Here is an 18,019-nt window from a genome sequence, read left to right as displayed (position 1 = left end):
GATCATCTTTGAAACATGCCAGTGATCAGGACAGGTGTCTGAGGGCTGGAAGAAATGTCACCTCCATCTTCAAAAGGGGCAAGAAAGAGGACCCAGGGACCTACCAGCCAGTCATCCTTACCTCAATCCCTGGGAAGAAGACAGAGCCTCATTGTGGAGGCCATCTCTGTCCACATGGAACACAAGAAGGTGGAATCAGGTGGATTCACTATGGGTTAACCATGCTTGGCCAACCTGATTGCCTTTTGTGATGAAATAACTGCCTGGAGGGGTGAGAGGAGAGCAGTGGGTTTTGTCTGCCTTCATTTCAGCAAGGCTTTGGACACTGTCTCTCACAACATCCTCACAGGCAAACTCAAGAAGTGGGAACTGGATGAGTGAACAGGGAGGTGGATTGAGAACTGGTATGTTCTCCACAAGTTATAGAGGAATAGGTTTAAGGTATTTCATTAAATAAATTATTTACCAGTAAAGAAACTGGGACAATTCTAAATACTTTCATAAGGTAAACAGCTAAAATATTTCATCATAGGAACCACATAACTTTTATCTAATATTCAGAAATTCATAATTATTTCCTCAATAAAACATGTAATTCCTAATAATTCTGTATTAATTAAATGTATTATAATTTTCATAAAAATAAAGTACATACTTGGAAGTAAATATGGAAGTAAATAGTGTAATTGTGTTCTCCAGCATTTTGTTGAAGGTGGACTATTCTACAAGCTTTCATTTTTCATAGGTTATTTTAACTCATTTTTCCTCACAACTATAAATTATAGGCACACCTATAAATTACTGTCAATGTTTGTAGCAGCAGATAAGCACCAGTAAGCTCAATTTAGAGCCCTATCTCCAGCCTGTATATATATTTCTTTTTGTTCACCCACATCTCTGAATTCCTGTCAGCATCAACTTAGGAATGTCTCCCTTTAAGTGATACATTCTGGGTGATCTTTGCTGCTCTCCTGGCAGCCTTGTCATTTCCCTCTGTTCCAGAATCACTATCCAGGTCAATCCTTTTCTTGCTGAATGGAGCTTGCAAGCTCCCTGCACCACACTGTGACAACTAAATCCACTTAGTCATGAGCCAGATTCATCCCACAGCACACAGCCCCATTATTGCTTCATGCATCAGACATGTCCCTCTTGAACTGCAAGAGCAAGAGAATTAATTGAATCCATTTTAACTTGGAATTTTCTCTCTAATCTAATTTCAAAAGGTTGTATTAAAAAAAGATATGACTGGTGTTACGTAATGCTGTAAGTTTGTTTCCCCCCTAAAAAGCCTTTTAATTTCATTGGAATTAGATGCATAAAGCAAACTGGATTTAGCTCATGCTCCTCATGTTGTTCCTGTGGATTTTTAGCTTTAGATATCTTGTGATTTTTTTTCTGTGAGTATGAATATGAAAGATGTCGAGTATGTGTTATCGAAGATACTTCAGCAATACCCAGGAGATGGCAGGTAAGTGTTGAGTTGAACAGGAAGAACTTATTGTGAGGTGGTAGGCTGAGGAACTTCCCAGAGGATGGAGCAGAACTCTGCTCCTGGGATTTCTAAAAGTAATTTCAATGCAGGAGCTTGAGAGTGAATGGGTCTCAGTAGTCAGGGGAACACATTACTCATTGGAGCAAAGTTCTAACATATTCTATTCTTTATATCAAATGCTATTTGCTGCCTTAGTGTCACACTAACAAATTTCATTTAATGGCAAATAAAATTATCTCTGTTGCTCTGTTTGTTTTGCCATGGTTCTGTAATTGATCTGTTTGCTAAAATGGTGCTTTGTTCAGGTATCAGGGAGATGTGAACTCACCCTCTCATGATGATCCTGCCTGTTCTATTTTTACAGGCCTACTCTATTTTTTGTTACTTGTTGGGGTTTTGTGTTTGTTTTGGTTTATTTTTTTGGTAATTTGTTCTCTTCTACAAATGGATACATAACTGGATTTGGACCTACATTCAGTACTCATGGACCTTATCCCTTAATATTTTCTGTTGAGATCAATATTCTGATGTGACTTGTGGAGCCACAGGGCTATGAAAGCAGTTTGAGAGAGGTGTCTCACAGGAGCTGAAGGAAGGAAAAAGCCCAAATCTCATCAAAACCCCATGAGAGCTAAACTCCAGCCTCTGGTCCTGCTGCTCTTCATTTTTTGGATTTTATTCCTTCCGAAAGGAATTTGTGGCCCCTTGGGGAATGGGAAGCAGACGGATTCAGAGATGACCTCTGCCTCAGACAGTGGTGATTACTGGAATTCGGGAAAATATGCAGAGAAAGGGGGACTCAACACCTGCCTTCTCCTTGTCCACTTTATGTAAACACCCATTAGTTTTGCTTTAATCACTGTGACTTTATAATAATATTGTTCAATGTTTATGAGATCTGTTCACCTGTTTTTACGCTAAAACACTTTGATATTAATCTAAACCCAGAGTATAAATCCAGAAACAAAGTAAAATTCACAATCACTTTCACTTGCAGAGATATTCACCAGAGAACAGAAACCAAAGCAGCACCGTGGCAAATGAAATCCTTAGGCAGCACCCTTGAAACCCTTAGGCAGCACCTTCCCAAAGAGATTTTGCAGAACAAAGGCAGAAAAAACCCCAAACCCAAGCACACAGCAGTTAAAACCTTGCAAATGCAACACACAGATCCACACAGACCTTGGGAAAATATTTTTTGTGCAGAATCTCTGTACCTTTGCACAGCACAGGGCCCTGTGACCTGATTTTTGGAAGCCTGTATCTGAGGCATGTGATTTGCTCAGCAAATAATAATTGAGCTGCTATTTTAAAGGAAGATTTTCCCTATCCTGAGGATGCCTCAGGAGAATCTCAGCACTGGGCTCATCAGCGTTTTTGCAGGGCTGGTGGAGGCTGCACTGCTCTCCTGCACAATTGGGGTGATTAGTGAAAGGAATCACTGCTTCTGTTGGGCAGAAGAGACACCAGATATCTAAGTCTTGTGTTCTGCCCCCTCTGAGACCATCTTTTTCCTTCACCATTCCTTCCAAATCATTATTTTTCTCTTCAAGGACTGAATCATGGCGCCCTGCCTGTGTCCTTGTTAAGATCTCAGCTAGAAAAATGCTTTTGCTTAAGAAAATAACATCATGGGAAAGGCCATGGCAACACAAACACTTGTTTTGCCAGAACACATTTATACTGGATGGGTGGATAGTTCAGATGGCCATGAACACTTAATAAAGATCATTTTTCTAGTAATTCCCCAAGGCACTTCCTTCAAAAAAACTATTATAGAGAGACAGGCATTTCAGTGGAAACTGCCAGACTTAAAACAAATATGATTATCTTCTTTTAATAATTTTTCCTGTCACCTTAGCAATCTAGGGAGGCAATTCCTAGTCTAAATAAATTGGATTGTATTATGCCGTTTCAAATCTTCGGTCTTTTCTAAGTTTTATTTTGCATCCAAAATCCTAATAACAGCCTGTAACACATTTACATTCCTGCATTCTTGCATTCTTGCCTCTATTTTGTTGGGTACACAGTATTCCTTTTCTTTTTTTTTTTCCCTCCTCTCTCTCCCTTTGGTAATATGACCATTTTGCATTTTTCCAGATTTGGAAAAACAGGAATGTTTTCAGCCTTCAAATTAGTGTTTAAGGAACAAGAACAAAAAAGGCACCTCTGGCCTTCAGGCACAAATTTAGAACATTAAACTACATGCAGAAAGAAGCAATATGAAATCTTGGGTGAGGAAGTAAAAGCTGTCTAAGAAATTTCACAGACTGAGAGAATTTAAGGGCAGGATGAGACAACAGCTCTCTGAGTTTGACTCCTGTTTGTGAAAGCAATTCCATTTTACCCATTCATTACCATGCTGAGATCCACAGCTCTGCTCAGCTGAAGCAGTGCTTCCAGAAAGGCACACTGCTGCTTTGGAGTGAGAACATCAAGAGGTGGAAAATCAGCACCTTCCTTGACACCTATTAATCACACACTGTTAAATAGCACACAAGTTTCTCATACTTTGAATTCGCTGCTTTGCCCCTCCTGCCCTTGGCTCTCATTTTTACCTCTTCCCACATTATTAAAAAGTCCTTATGTTGTGATAACTTCACACAAAGGAATTCTTTGTGGAGCAATCTCCACATCCTTGGTGCACAGATCTGTCCAAACTGCACCCCCAAACTGCTGTGCTGGATTTCGTGTTACTTGGAGCACTTTACTGCTCTTCATGTGGATAACCCAAGAAATACACTGTGCATTTTCTTGACACATCCTAAGTCACTTGTTACAAGTAGATACATTTAGCATTTCGCATTGTCTGGAGTTACCTAGAACCTGGCTCTAAAATCTCCAGGCAGAGTCTCTCCTGTCCAGTCCACTTGCTCTGGTCTCACTTCCTGCAGCTAATTCAGACTTCCTGTCCCATCTTTCCAGTTTTTTGAAGTTTTGTTCCCTTGAAGAAACATTTGGAGTAAAACACTCATCTAACTTCCTTGTATAACTTGGTCAAACTAAGATTTAAAACAAAGTACTCCCTTTCATTCCTAATCTCAGACAGAAAGCTTTCCTAGCAGATGTGGATACACATTCATGCACAGGTATTAAAAACACACCTGAATATTAAAAACAGGGAGAAAAATTTCCATTACATAGAAAACATTCCCTCAAATATCACAATTTTTTTTTTTATCAGGGCAACCTTGTATCTGCGCCTGAATTAATAAAAGAAGCAACACTTCTGTAAAATCACTTTAGCTCCTGGTCCTTCAAGGATTGAAAATCCTGTCTATGGACTGTGTGGGAAACTGACAAACTCGTGCGCACCAGCTCAGACAGCCTCTCAGGGCAGGTCTGAGATAGGAGGCTCTGCTGCCCTGTTCTGTCTTTGTTGGTTCCTGTTGCACAGCTCGGGTCCTTGTCATTTCCCCTGCTCCACAGCTCCTGCCACACATCTGGAAATAACTCACTTTTCCTTTAATCTGTCACAGTATTTAAGTCTGCTTAGAGGACAGAAGTGTCTACCACAGGGAGGGAAACAACCAGCAAGTTGCTCTGTCCTGTTCGAAAAAGATCCAAAAACCCAGTTCTTTTAAAAGATCCTCAGAGTGAAATGTCAGAGTTGGGCTCTGACATATTGGGAATAAGTGAAGCAAGCAGTGAAAAGGCTGGCAGAACAAACACGGACATGATGTGGGGAAAATATTGCCCTGGCACTGGGGATATGAAAAGTCATTCTGCAGAGGAGGCCAGATTCCATGTTAATGACTGCTTGCCTGAATTGAGGACTCTGTGATGCACTTAAACCAGCAAGGTGCACACTGGTATCAGTGGGGAACAGGCATTAAGATCTAGAGGGTATCCTATCCTTTTGTGCTGCTGTAGCTCACTCAGGCTTACAACCACCATCTTATCTCAGTTGAGGAAATATTCCCATCTTGACTGTTAATTCTGGCTTTGATTTTCTCCTTTAGAGTTTTCCTTTTGTTGCTATTCATTCCCTGTCCTTTGGAGCTTTCCTCCCTTTGATAATTCCTCTTTCTTCTCATTCTTAATTCTAATTGCCTCCAATCAAAGTTTTGCTAACCATTCCAAGTCGTGTAATTAGATTTTAGAGTTAACTGTTCAAAGATAACTAATGTCATTCAGAATGTTAGAATGTTATTTCAAGTTGCCTATTTGTAGAGCTCTGAATAAAATGCTGCAGAAGTGTACAATGAGTTCATGTTTAGAATATTGAAATGGATTTTCTTCTCTCCAGGGAAGGTGATGGGTGTAACCACTGTAGCATAAGCTATTCCACAATAGTTGCTCTTAAATGACTATTTACAGCTTTTAGAAAAGCTCAGTTTATGCCATGAGAGCTCTATAAGTTGATTTCCTCATGTAGACAGAAGCTTTGTAGACAGGACAGCTTGGCACAGGACCTGCTTTAATGTAAACTGAAAGTCTGGAGAAACTGGATATATCATGGGTTTGTGCACTACATCAGCTGGGGAAAATGGAAACACTCCACTGACTCATACAGGTCTTTTCTGGTCTCCTTTCTCTAAACCACACTGTTGGCTCTCCTCTGTCCCTAACTGGGATATTATGAACTTTCTGGCCTCCAGCTCTTTGGTCTAATGATTAAACAAGACCAACATTTTTTTGAGGTCACAGTGATAATATGATAGTCCCTTTGAAGGGATTCAGTAAATACAATACAGCAGTAGTGCACTGTGGTATCAGGGCCTTAATTTTGACTCTTGGACAAAATTATCAGTGAAGAAACTCTGTTTTTAAAAACTTAAAATGTATAGTGGGCAGAAGAACCACCATTAATAACCAAAACAGGTTTATGAAGCACAAGACTCAGTCTCCTTTCCTGACCACACTGGGCAACCACTGAAAGGAATCCATCTGTTAAGTGATTCTTAGAATCATGCCTCTCCTGCCTAAGATGGCCATCCAGAAGTAGCTTCCAAAAGAACTACGATAACTCTGACTCACTCTGAGATTCCTGGTAAGCAGCTGATTTTCAATAGTTACTGCTGGCCATGTGGGATTGGCTCCAGCATTCTTAGGCACCTATGTGGAGATCAAAATTAACCTTGTTTTGCTTCTTCTTAGAGACTATAAAGAATCCTAGAACATCAGCTTAAATTTAGCCACTATCTTTCAAACATCCAAAGCTGGGTCAGGTCAGCTCCCATGGCCAATGTCTGCCCTACCTTTGGAATTATACATATTTTAGATTGCTAAATGCACACTAGGATTTAAATTAATCACTGCATTATGTCTACCAGATCTGTATGATTAGACTAGACTTGGACAGGAATAAAAAAGAAAAAGAAAAAAAAATATTATGGGACACTGACTTCTGTCATGGACCCAGGAAGAGGTGGTTTGTCTGAAAACATCAGTGGCTCTCCCTGGTGTGACCCCTCCTGTCCTCTGTCCTACATCTGCCACACCAGCAGAAGCTGACAGGTTGGCTCAATTTCTGCTTTGACCCAAATTTTTTCTCCACAGGGGAGCAAAATTCTCTTTTGTCTTTTTGCTGAGTAGTTGATCTGCAATCACCTTCCTAGGTTACATTAGGAGAATAAAGCCAGCCCAATTATTTAAACATATAAAAATTGTCTTTCTTTGTCTCTAGAAGTTATCCACAAATGCAGAAAATTACCATGTGAATATGTAATGGGGGAAAGGACTGTGGATGACAAATGCTGAGCAATTATATCTGAACTCAGCATGAGAAATTATGAGGAAAAAAAAATCAATGTAAATTGTGAGCTGTGTGAATGTGTCTTGTGTGCATGGCCTGAAACAGCAGGCAAGGCAAGAGAACAGCACAGGTATTGGAAGAGTCTAAATGCCAAGCAGAAATGAAAACATATAACTGAAAATGATGATATATGAAAGTGGTTGAGCATAAATATAAGAAAACCTTTTTGTCTAGACTTGGGTGTTTCTAGTGAAGTAATGGAAATCACATGCAATCTAACACTGTCAATTCTGGCACGCATAACTGTACATTTTGTAAGAATCAAAGGCTGTCAGGGATTAATATGAAACATTGAGTTGTCTTCCCTCTCTGACCGTGAAGATTGTACCTGTTGTCTTGCACACACAAGTCCAAACACCACGGAATTGTAATTTTTAAACACTAGATGGCTCCATTGGCTTTTTAAATGCAGCATTTCCCAAGCTTGCACAGAGTTTTGAAAAGTAAATACCATTCAGAGTGATTCCATTGACAGTCACAGATACTACTAAAAAAATAAAAGAAAAAAGAATTGTCTTTATCCTTTGAGCAATATGCATCTGATAGTCGGCACAAGGGGCAAAAAGGCTTTCAGTTTCTCCCCTGTATTACACTGAATTTTCACAGCTAATTTTGTCCACAGGATGCCTGCAGGGGCCTAAGGATGGAAAACAAAGGGCTCTGGCCCCTTGCATGGAGGGAGTTGGCAGAAGTGGTTTTAAGCTGTTGATAATGCTCTTCCAACCTTTTGCACCTATCTGTGTCACACTGGCACAAGGAGAAGTCATGGCAGCACCCATTCCTTCCAGCTGCACTGCAAAATGCTGACAGGTTATCTTGAGGGATGGTGAAGTTTACACTTGCTCTTTTAGCAAATACCCAGTTTCAGTATCAGATTACTAAATGAATGTTTGTATACAGCAAATTTACTTTTTCCCATTGTTTTGAGGTAGCACATATAACTAAAATTTATACTTCATTCGTGAGTTTTGAAGAAAAACTAAATTGATCTGAAAAAACTAAATTGAAGAAACGCCAACATGATAGTTTATTTTTTAAATTATCTACTAATTTAAGTTCTAAATTCCTCTGACATTTCTTTTTTTTAAACAAAAGGTTGTTGAAACTGAGAAATTAAATATTAGGGAAGCCAGGCATTGAGTTCAACACCTCTTCTTTTCTTCCACTTTAGTCTAGATTTGAGAAGCCTGGCTGTTTCCCTACCATCAGCTAATTGTACAGGAGATGATAGGAATAAGCCACTCAAACACTGACTAATCCTGCAGGTCACCTTCCATTCCACACCTTCTGCCATCTGCTCCAGCCTCTGTTGCTACACTCCAAGAGATTTGTCCATGCTGGAGCTGCTCCCTGTGGAAATCCCTTCTTTTCTACTACATGATCCAGCAAAGAGTTTATTACCTACAGAGACCCTCCCCACAGATCCTGGGCTTTAGGAACACATGAAAAAGGAAAGGGGTACGAAGGTGTATGGTCAAAAATGTCCAAGTAGAGAAACTGAACAAAACCCTGAGCAGAGCATTCCTTTACACCAATCCTTCAAGGTGTCCATTAAATTCAAGGCCTTTCCATGGAGAAACATGGGCAAGGAAAGAGGGAAAAACCCTGAAACCAACATAAACCCAACCAACCAAAGATCCCTGAGCAAACCACCCACCCCAACTTACTAGGGTGACTCAATCTGAAAGGGAAGCTGTGCAAAGCTGCAGGATCAGAAATCAGTTGAGAGGGAGTTGAGTAAAGCATCAAGCACAGAAGCCCTGACAGCATCTACTGCTCCATGAAAGCATCCCAAGTGATGATCCCACCTGATGATGCTCTGCCTGCACATGAGGGGACAAGCAAACAGCAAAAGGCCCCAGCATCTCTGCAATCCTCCCCCATATCTGCTGAAGACAGAGTTCTGAGCTATGGGGCTCTTTTTTCTAGCCCTGCTGGCGCTGAAGTGACTTGGAAATCTGTCTTTGGACACAGGCATTGGAATCAGGTCCTTCAATTGTGGCTGCAGCTGAAACATAGAGCTGGAGGTACACAGAACTTTGTAACTTCCCTTTGTCCATACTGGATTAACTTCACTCCGTGCAATAACTGGGAATTAACAAAGTCTTTCCTAGACTCAGAAAAGGGCACAAATACGACTTAGGTATGTGTGCTGTTTATTTTAATGGAAGGAAATGTCCTGCAGGTTAAGGAGGAGGCGGGACTTTCACGAAACGCGAGCGGAAAGAGCCACCGCAGCGAAGTGTCAGTGCGGATGGAGCCAGAGATTCTCCAAGCCCGACAGCACCGCTTTCCCCTCCGTTAATGTATAGGCAGCGCCGGCACCAACAGGGAAGGCTCCGACAGGGGCGGGCGGTTACGTAAGGGAAAATCTGCATTCCTTGCGTAACTCGGCTCTTTACATAACCCCGGCCCCGGCCCCCGAGCGGGGAGAGCGGCAGCGGCGGCACCCGCGGAGCGGAGCGGAGCGCCCGGCACTGCCCGCCCCACACCGCAAAGGAAATGCGCTGTTTCTGCCTAAAGGAAAAGAAATAAAAAAGATGGGAGATGTCACAGACTGCAGATTCCCATAGCTGATACTTTAGCTGGGCTTTATGGAAAGAGGACAGGAGGTTTTGAAGTAGTTTTTCATATGGAATCATGGTAGCATCAAGTTTGGAAGAGACCTTCAGGATCACCCAGTCCCCCATGACGCCAGCACTGCACTGTAACCCCTAAGCCACACAGCCAAATCACCCAGACCCAGACACACCTGGAACACCTCCAGGTGATCCCACCACCTCCCTGGACAGCCCATTCCAACATCTGGCCATCCAAAACATAACACCTCCAGGTGATCCCACCACCTCCCTGGACGGCCCATTCCAACATCTGGCCACCCATTCCAACATCTGACCATCCAAACGGTGAAAACATAAATACAACACAGGCCTGGCCACAGCGATTTACACTGGCAGATTGGATAAATATAATAAACCAATTCCCACTCCCAGTGAAAGTTTAAGTTTCTACAGGAGAATGAGAAAATTTTCTGTTTGACTTCTTGCCAACTCTGCTTGCTTGGCACTAGGCAAGGAACACAGAGAAAGTTTATATGGGCTGTAAATGGGCACTAGGAATCCTCGCGTACAAATGAACTCGGGTTGGAGGTTGCAGAGTTTCACTGACACTTGTGAAAGGAGAGACTTGGAAAATACACTTGTAAAACAAAGAGAAGATGGGGGATAATTTGGGGACAGGGAAAGCTACAGTTCAGCAACACCGAGCCTGGAGTTTATGTAAGGATAAAAATTCAACAACACTTAGCCCAGGGTTTATTCAAGAATATGTGACCTTTGTGTAAAGTCATGTTTAAACCCTATCTGGCATTTCCCAGTTCCTGGGCAGTCATGTGCTCCATCTGCATCCCACAGATACCTGTTCTTTGGGAAGGAAACTTGTGATGTGAGGGCCAAAGAGCCCACCAGATGCAAACCCTTATCACAAATGACTACAGAAAACTTAATGGCCAATAATAATACAAATGCAGAACTGAGTAGCACTTAACTATTTGCATTTCCCTACAAACATAATATGTAAACTAATTCTAAACATACAGGTTAGATTTCTGTACTGATTTTTGCAGAAATCACCTAATTCAGAATATTTTTATTTTAGGGGTCCCCAAAATAGACCACAGAGTTCTCCTCTGTGAGCTGTAATTACACTGTTTTATTATTTATCATGGACTGGCAGTGTCTAATTTATTAGAGTGTTGCTTGCTGAATATTTTATTTTATGTGCATTCTGAGCAAATAAAATTCCTCTTAAAACAAAGTTGAGTAAAAGGGCATTGTACATCAGAGTTGTGCTTAAAAGCTATTTCTACTACATTGAAATGTAGTATAGATAGATTTGAAATGTAACTTTCAGAAAATTCTGTTTTATAAATCAGAATTGCGCTCACTCAGCTACACGTACAGGTTTATGTGCTGCATTCAGATCTCTCCTGCTTTGAACAGCTCCAGAATTTCAGATAAATTATGTATAAAGTCAGAGAAAGGCAGACTTCCATCTGGGGTAACTACTTGCAAAGTCCAAGCTAAGCAGCTTTGAGACAAACTGGTTTTGAACCAGCATTTTACACGGCTGTTGTGCCAAAGGCAGTTAGCAGATGCCAGCAAAGAATTTGCCAAGTGGCTGGAAAGAATTCTTTCCAAGCATCTACATGATGACTTACAATTCCAAACATATCAGAGTCCCATCTTGCTTGTAAACCTTTCTTGTGCAACAAAGTATTACAGTGTATTCTATTTATAAACTGACAGAAAACTTCTTTTATGTTGCTTCAGACTCTAATTATTAGGACTGTACTAATTATTAGCTACTTTCCCAGTTTACTTTTAAAGCAGTGGCTGAACAGTCACATCCTTTTGCAATTTCTGTGGTTCTCACTTCCATTTCTGGTTTTAAACAAACTGGTTTATGTTTGCATACTCCATGTGTTTTACCTTATAATTATTATACTACAGGACAATTATACTCACAGGTATCCTTTCAGAAGGGAGAATGTCACTTGGCTGAAAACCCCCCAGGAACTGGATTCCACACCTAGAAATCTCAGTTCTAATGTCAGTACAAATCATTTAAAAAACATTTTGCATTTTATATAAGCCTAGTAGTATCTTATATGTACATATTCCAATTACTGAAGATGGAGTTTATGGAAAAGCTTGGTCTAATGAAAATTTCTCCTCTTAGTTCTCATCTCACATCCCACACTCAGGAATGGCCTTGAACAATCTCCAAAACACATGAAATTTGTTGTTTTTATTTAGAGTAGGAGACAAACTTCTAGATTTACAAATTCCTCCTTAACTCAATACTGAGAAAGACCAAACCAAATCATCTGTACCAAGAGTTCTTAGCTGCTCTAATTCAATTACAGGACTGAATACTCATATGCCCAACTAATTTCTGCAGGCCTTTTGAAAAGCAGTGAATAAGACATATGATGCTTTTTGATGTATTGACTTCATGAAACTGACAGATATGATTGGCTTTGTATCATTCAATCATGAATTGGAGCGATTTTCTCAGTTTATGAATTACTACAATTTTTATATATTATTTGGTTTAAAAAAGGAATCATTCTTCCTTTACAGTGAAGAGTATTTGATAACATGATTCAACTACATTTCACATTTGGCAAAAACCTCCCCTGTAGCTTTTGGAGATAACTTCATTTAACTGTGAGGGGGTTTTTTTCTGTTGGAATATCAGTAAGCCTTCAGTAAGTAAATGCATGTGTGCCAAGCACATCATTAACTGAACTGATTGAAGATCAGAAAAGCAAGTACTAGATCTAATATTGCTTGGGTGCCACTAATGGGTGCGTTATAGAGTGAGATATTTCATTTGATCCATTAGTTGTTTTGTTGTTATCAATACCACAGGCAGTTGTATGAATCTATTTACAAAATGAATTCAAACTCCTTTAGATTTTAAGGCGCAGCTCAAATGAAAGCAGTCTCTTACAACAGCTGAAACAATTACAAGTGAAAATGAGAGACCATTTTGATGAATATGCATTCCAGTAGTAATCATCTCCCAGACAAGACTTGTCTGTTTCTAAAAATAAATGTTAATAATACAGATGTAAATTTAGGGGAAGTTAATTATTTTGTTCCATTCCTCTGTAAATGTTGACATTTAAAACTTTCACTGCATTTCCTCTTGTTAAAATAGACAGACTGCAGAAGAGAAAACACCATGTGTACTGAAATAATCATGAATGTATTACTGTCACCAAAATAGTTTCTAAAGTAAGATTAAAAGTAAGTTGAAGATATAATAGAAATACATATTTAAAAAAATACTATAAATAAATGTGATCAGCTGTAACTTGGTAAACAGAAGTGGATAACTTTTTTTTGTATAGCAAGATTAAAAAGACTAAAATAAACACATTTTTACAAAGTGCAAAATTTACCTGAGAGAACCAGTGCTTGCTGCACAACAGAAATGAACTAACACCCAGGTGGCTTCAGAAAGTACTGACATTTTACAGTGGAAATCCCAACATTTAAAATAACTCTGGAGACACTTGCACTACTTTCAGCATGTGGCGTGTAAAAGTACAACCTACCTACAAACAGGGCTGGCAGACAGGCTCCTCATGGGGCAGACAAGGTGCTGACTGGCATCACTGAGGTGTTCTAAGGTTTAGTGGTTGAGGTTTTGTAGGTGCCAATGGAAGAGTACAAACAACAACATCTGTGTGTATTTCACTGTCAGCTCAGTGTTACTGCCATTCCTCAAGGATACATGTGAACTGTTCATTGGGAGAGCAGAGACAGGAAACTGGACCCACCAGTCAAATGTATGCTCTTAGGTAACTGACCATAGTCATTGCTTCTGCAAAATATGAGAGGACTTGAAGGATTTTCTTGTTAATTTGTTGCCATTACCCCACCCTTACAATTCACCCTGCTTTTATTACAGATCTTGCAATAGTATTTTCTTAATTCCTCAATTACTGTAGATGCATTTACTCAGCTACATCTCAGTTTGCTTTTGAAGTTTTCCAATTTGTTACAAAAGGAAAACTCATTTAAACACTCATGGTCACCTACAACAAAGTTCTCTGTGTCCTATACACTTATGGATTTATACTTCAGCACTCAGAGAAGCCTTTTCTTTGCTATTGCATTTTAAGTTCTCCTTTCTGTGTGAATTCTCTGGCTTTGCTAACATGTGAGTTCACACTGCAACGTTCTCTCTCTTCACTGGGGGCACGTGGAGCTGCCTGTTTGTGTGTAAGAAAGCTGAGAAACAGTTATCTCCCAAACCGTTATTTTTTCACTGCGGTTGGCACAAAGTCAGCATGAGAGGGAACTCTGCCAAGCTCTTGCATCCCACAGAAGAGATTAAATCAAGTGCAGAGGCAAGACTGATGTGCCAAGCTGAGGACAGAAAACCAAAAGGCTGTGGGACACCTGAATCCAGCAGGCAGGGCACAATAATGATATGATGGACACCAAGCTTAACCTTCCAGACAAACTGCCCTGATAGCAGTTTGATCAAGTTCAGGCAGCTGACTGGGAGAAAGGAAGGAAGCAGAACTAACAGATCAGGACTTGAGGGGTGTATTGAATGGCCAGCAGCAACAGGTGTGCTTTACTCACATCTCCAATGGGCAGGGCAGCTGTGAGTCACAGGTACAGACACTTACAGTATGTGGTTTCCTGAGTGGCAGATATTTTGTCAGGGTGTTGCCAGCAGCAGCTGATGAAGACATCCAGAGTTACTGTGGGAAAAGCACGTACTTTCCATGCTGAGAAACAATGCCTATTTTTGTAGTATTAATATTGTTTTTAAATATTTATTTTATTATTATGGCTGACTCATTTTTGAATGCTTTGGATTGCTATGTCTCATACAACAGCTGCGGCCATAATTCTTAGCCTTTTTTATGACCACACCAGGGTGAACATGCTGCCACTTGTTTAAGAATCAAAATATCCGCTCTTCTTTGCAACTTGGACTTGGGATGGAAAACTCCTTTCTTTTCACTTAATTTCTTCACTAGCTGTGTGAAGTAAAGGAGTTTCTAAAGCCAAAATCCCCTGAGGTTTACGCATGGAGCATTTCTATGTCTACCAAGCTGGGGGGGACACAGAACTACCCGATCCCTCATTTTTGGGATATCTACCTTTAACTCTGCCCGTCTTTTTACACCAACTACCTTCACTCACTGCATTCCCAGTGCTTCCCTGCATCATAAAGATACTTTTATATCTAAATGTTTTCAGGTTAGTCTCCAAGTATGGTAACCCAAACTCACAAAAAACATCCCTAGAACTTTCAGCTTCAGGGCCCAGAATCTCTCAAAATAAGGTCAAATTATTTTACATGTTAATATCCTCATTCCTGCTGAGTCACGCTGGGTTTGAGCTTCAGTTATTTGCTTTGGCCTATGTACCCGGAAAATTTCTTGAGGTTTTGTTTGTTTATTTTTTAATATAGACGAGCACCTGGACCGCGTTGGTACATTGAAGGGCAGACGCTGTTGAAAACACTTCTGATTGGGACTCATCGCCAGCACACTCACCGGCTGCCATTCTGCACTGGCCTCACGACTTTCTGGTCTGGAACCCAAGTTTTCTACATTAAAGCGCTTTTGGAGGAGTTTTGAAACAGGCGCTCGGGAAGGCGGCACCGCTGAGGCGAATCCAGGTGGAGCTGGGCTCCTGCCCCTCCTTCCCTCTCTCCCTGCCTGCCTGTCGCGCCGGCCGGGGGCCATGTGACAGCGCGACTTCTGCCTTCAAGCCACCGAAGGGGAAGGGGCCACACTTTCCCCGCTGCTCCGGCTGCCGCTGAGGGCGCGGCTCGGCGGGAGAAGCGCGGCCCGTGCCCCGCCACAGGTGCAGCCGGCGCCCGGAGCGACAGCGCCGGCCCTCACAGAGGTACGGACAGGGCGCCCCGCCCGCCGCTCGCCCCCCGCGCCGGGGCGGGGCCGCCTGGGGCAGGACAGGCCGGCGCAAACCCCCCGCCCCGCGGGCTGCGCCCCCGCCCGCCGCGGAGCCGCCCCGGCCGCGATGCAGCCGCCCCGAGGGCAGCCGGGCGGCCCGGCGGGGCCGGGGGCGCGGCGAGCGGGCTCCTCCGCCCGCGGGCCATAAAGGGCCGGGCACGGGCGGCGCGGCACTGCGGTACCGGGCGGCCCGCGGGTGGATGCGGCAGCGGGGAGCGGCGGCAGCTGGCAAGAGCGGCTCCTCCCCCCGCCGCCGCCTCCTCCGCTGGTGGCTCCGGGCAGCGTCTCTCCGGCCGGCGGCGGCCCGGCCCTGCCCCAGCATGGCTCTCCCCGGGGCGCTCGGTAAGTGCCGCGCCGGGCTGGCCCGGGGCGCTGGCGGTGACCTTGGGCCGGAGCCGTGTGGGGCTCCTGCGGCGGCAGCGCCCGCGGGCCCGGCCGCACCTGCTCGCGGCGCTGGGATGCGGCGCTGCCCGCGGGGCATCCGCGGGGCTCGGAGGCGGCTCTGGCATGTGCTTGGTATAGGTTCAAGGCCGTTAAATGCCTGATCGATAATTGCTTTTTAAGTAATCATTCCATCTATTAATATTTTTTTTACTGCAGCATGTTTCAAGCTTTCTTTTCTTCTGTAAAGGTGCAGACCTAACGAGCAACCAACCTTTCTATTAGATCGAGATATTTAGGAAAAGAGTATTTACTGGGTGGCATTCATACCATTCCCCAAAATATCTAGTTGTTGCTCACCTTGGGCAAAGGACAGCGGTTCAATAGAAGGATACTGGATACAAAAGCCTCTTCCAATTTAGGATGGCACAGCTCACACAAGTATTGCTTGAGGTGCCTCATGACTGTTTTAGGTTTATTCGGCTCATTTCGGTGCCATGAGCTAGCAGTGATGTGGGTGAATGTACATTTCAAACTATTCTGTGTCTTAGCATCTTATGCTTGAGTGGGGAACGTGAGCTTGGGTTCTGTAAGAAAGAAAAAAACCTTTGATGTCAGTAAAGGATTGTACTTACATCTATACTTTCTATCTCTTCACTACCTTATTGTAAGGATTTAAAACACAGCATAGTTTCTCATGCAGCATGTTTCTTACTGCATTTCTGTTTGTGATCACGATTCTCTAGGAGAAAGTTCATTTAAACTAGGAAAAGGCTTAGCATTTTCTGCTCAGTTGAAAACACATTATTATTTCACATTGTACTAGTATTGTTAGCACTCTTACTGTAGTTGAGTAAGTATAAAGGGAGTTTTTCCCTGGCTGAAGTGGCCCAAAAGGCTCTTGCTGCTGGCAGCTGCATGTGTGGCAGGCTCTGCTGCTGACAACTGTGTTCACTGAGGTCAGGGGACAGACTCCCATGACTTCCTTGGCGGTTGACGTTGAGAAACCAAAATTTGGATGCTACTAAGATATGGAAGTGCATTGTCACTGAATTATTCAGCTAAACATGTATGTATTTTTAAATTTCCTGTGTAGTTATACTTGATTTTACAAAGACTTAATACTAACTGCAAAACAAATACTCTCCTATGCAGAAAACAGCACAGTCAGATCCACAGTTCTTTAAAAACAGAGATGCTTTTCTTTGGGAATGTGAATGGGTTCTTATAAAATAAGAATGCAAAGTAATGTAGGGGAACACTAAATTGCTGTGTTATGGTCCAATTAATTCTTGCCACCTTTTCATACTACATTTACTTTTAGAATAAAAGCAAAAAATGTTCTCAAAGCAACTGTGAAAATAGGTGGACATTAATTAGAGTCTTTTAGGCTGAAACCAACAGGATCACATATCAAAAGGATCACATATCAACATGTGAAACCTGCAGCATGCCTACAGAAAAATTGTAATGGGGGCCCTGATAAGTTGTGCCTGGAGAGATAAAAAACTGCCACACTCCATGCTTCCAGGGCATGTCGTTATTTAAATGAATGCTATCTCACAAAATATGTTTTGCATTTTTCTAACAAAAAAATGGTTAGAAATTCTGAAATGCCAATTTTGGACCCGGACTTCACATTCTGGCAGTGCTTGGATCCATTTGCTGTGACATGTTCACAGCTATTTTTAACTTATGTAAGAAGAATTTAATCTTATTTGTTATAAACTCCATCATACTGAAGGCATTCAGAAAGCTTTATAGTACACAACAAATAATGCTGGTCAGTAGCTTATCAGCACTGTGCTTTTTCCTCTCTGGAATGCTTCCATTTGTGCTAAAATGCACATTCTGGATTGTATGAAAATGGAAT

General features: G+C 42.0%; 1 protein-coding gene across 2 annotated transcripts in view; it reads left to right on the top strand.

The window, feature by feature from the left end:
• The first annotated feature begins 15,524 nt into the window (after positions 1-15,524).
• The window catches only part of AMPD3 (adenosine monophosphate deaminase 3), a 32,005-nt gene continuing 29,510 nt past the window's right edge, over positions 15,525-18,019 (top strand). The window contains exon 1 of one of the 2 annotated variants that reach the window (XM_030950237.1): positions 15,525-15,700. Coding sequence is in view for 1 of the 2 variants with exons in the window: in XM_030950236.1 (XP_030806096.1) it covers positions 16,086-16,107 (22 nt within the window). In the remaining variant the exon portion in view is untranslated. Of the gene's footprint in view, positions 15,701-16,015; positions 16,108-18,019 lie in introns of those variants that run through there. The other variant, XM_030950236.1, reaches the window with a different exon arrangement.

The sequence above is a fragment of the Camarhynchus parvulus genome, chromosome 5 (assembly GCF_901933205.1).
Source record: "Camarhynchus parvulus chromosome 5, STF_HiC, whole genome shotgun sequence".
Classification (NCBI taxonomy): domain Eukaryota; kingdom Metazoa; phylum Chordata; class Aves; order Passeriformes; family Thraupidae; genus Camarhynchus; species Camarhynchus parvulus.
Note: the sequence above shows the minus strand (reverse complement) of the source record. Positions and strands in the feature narration are given on the sequence as shown.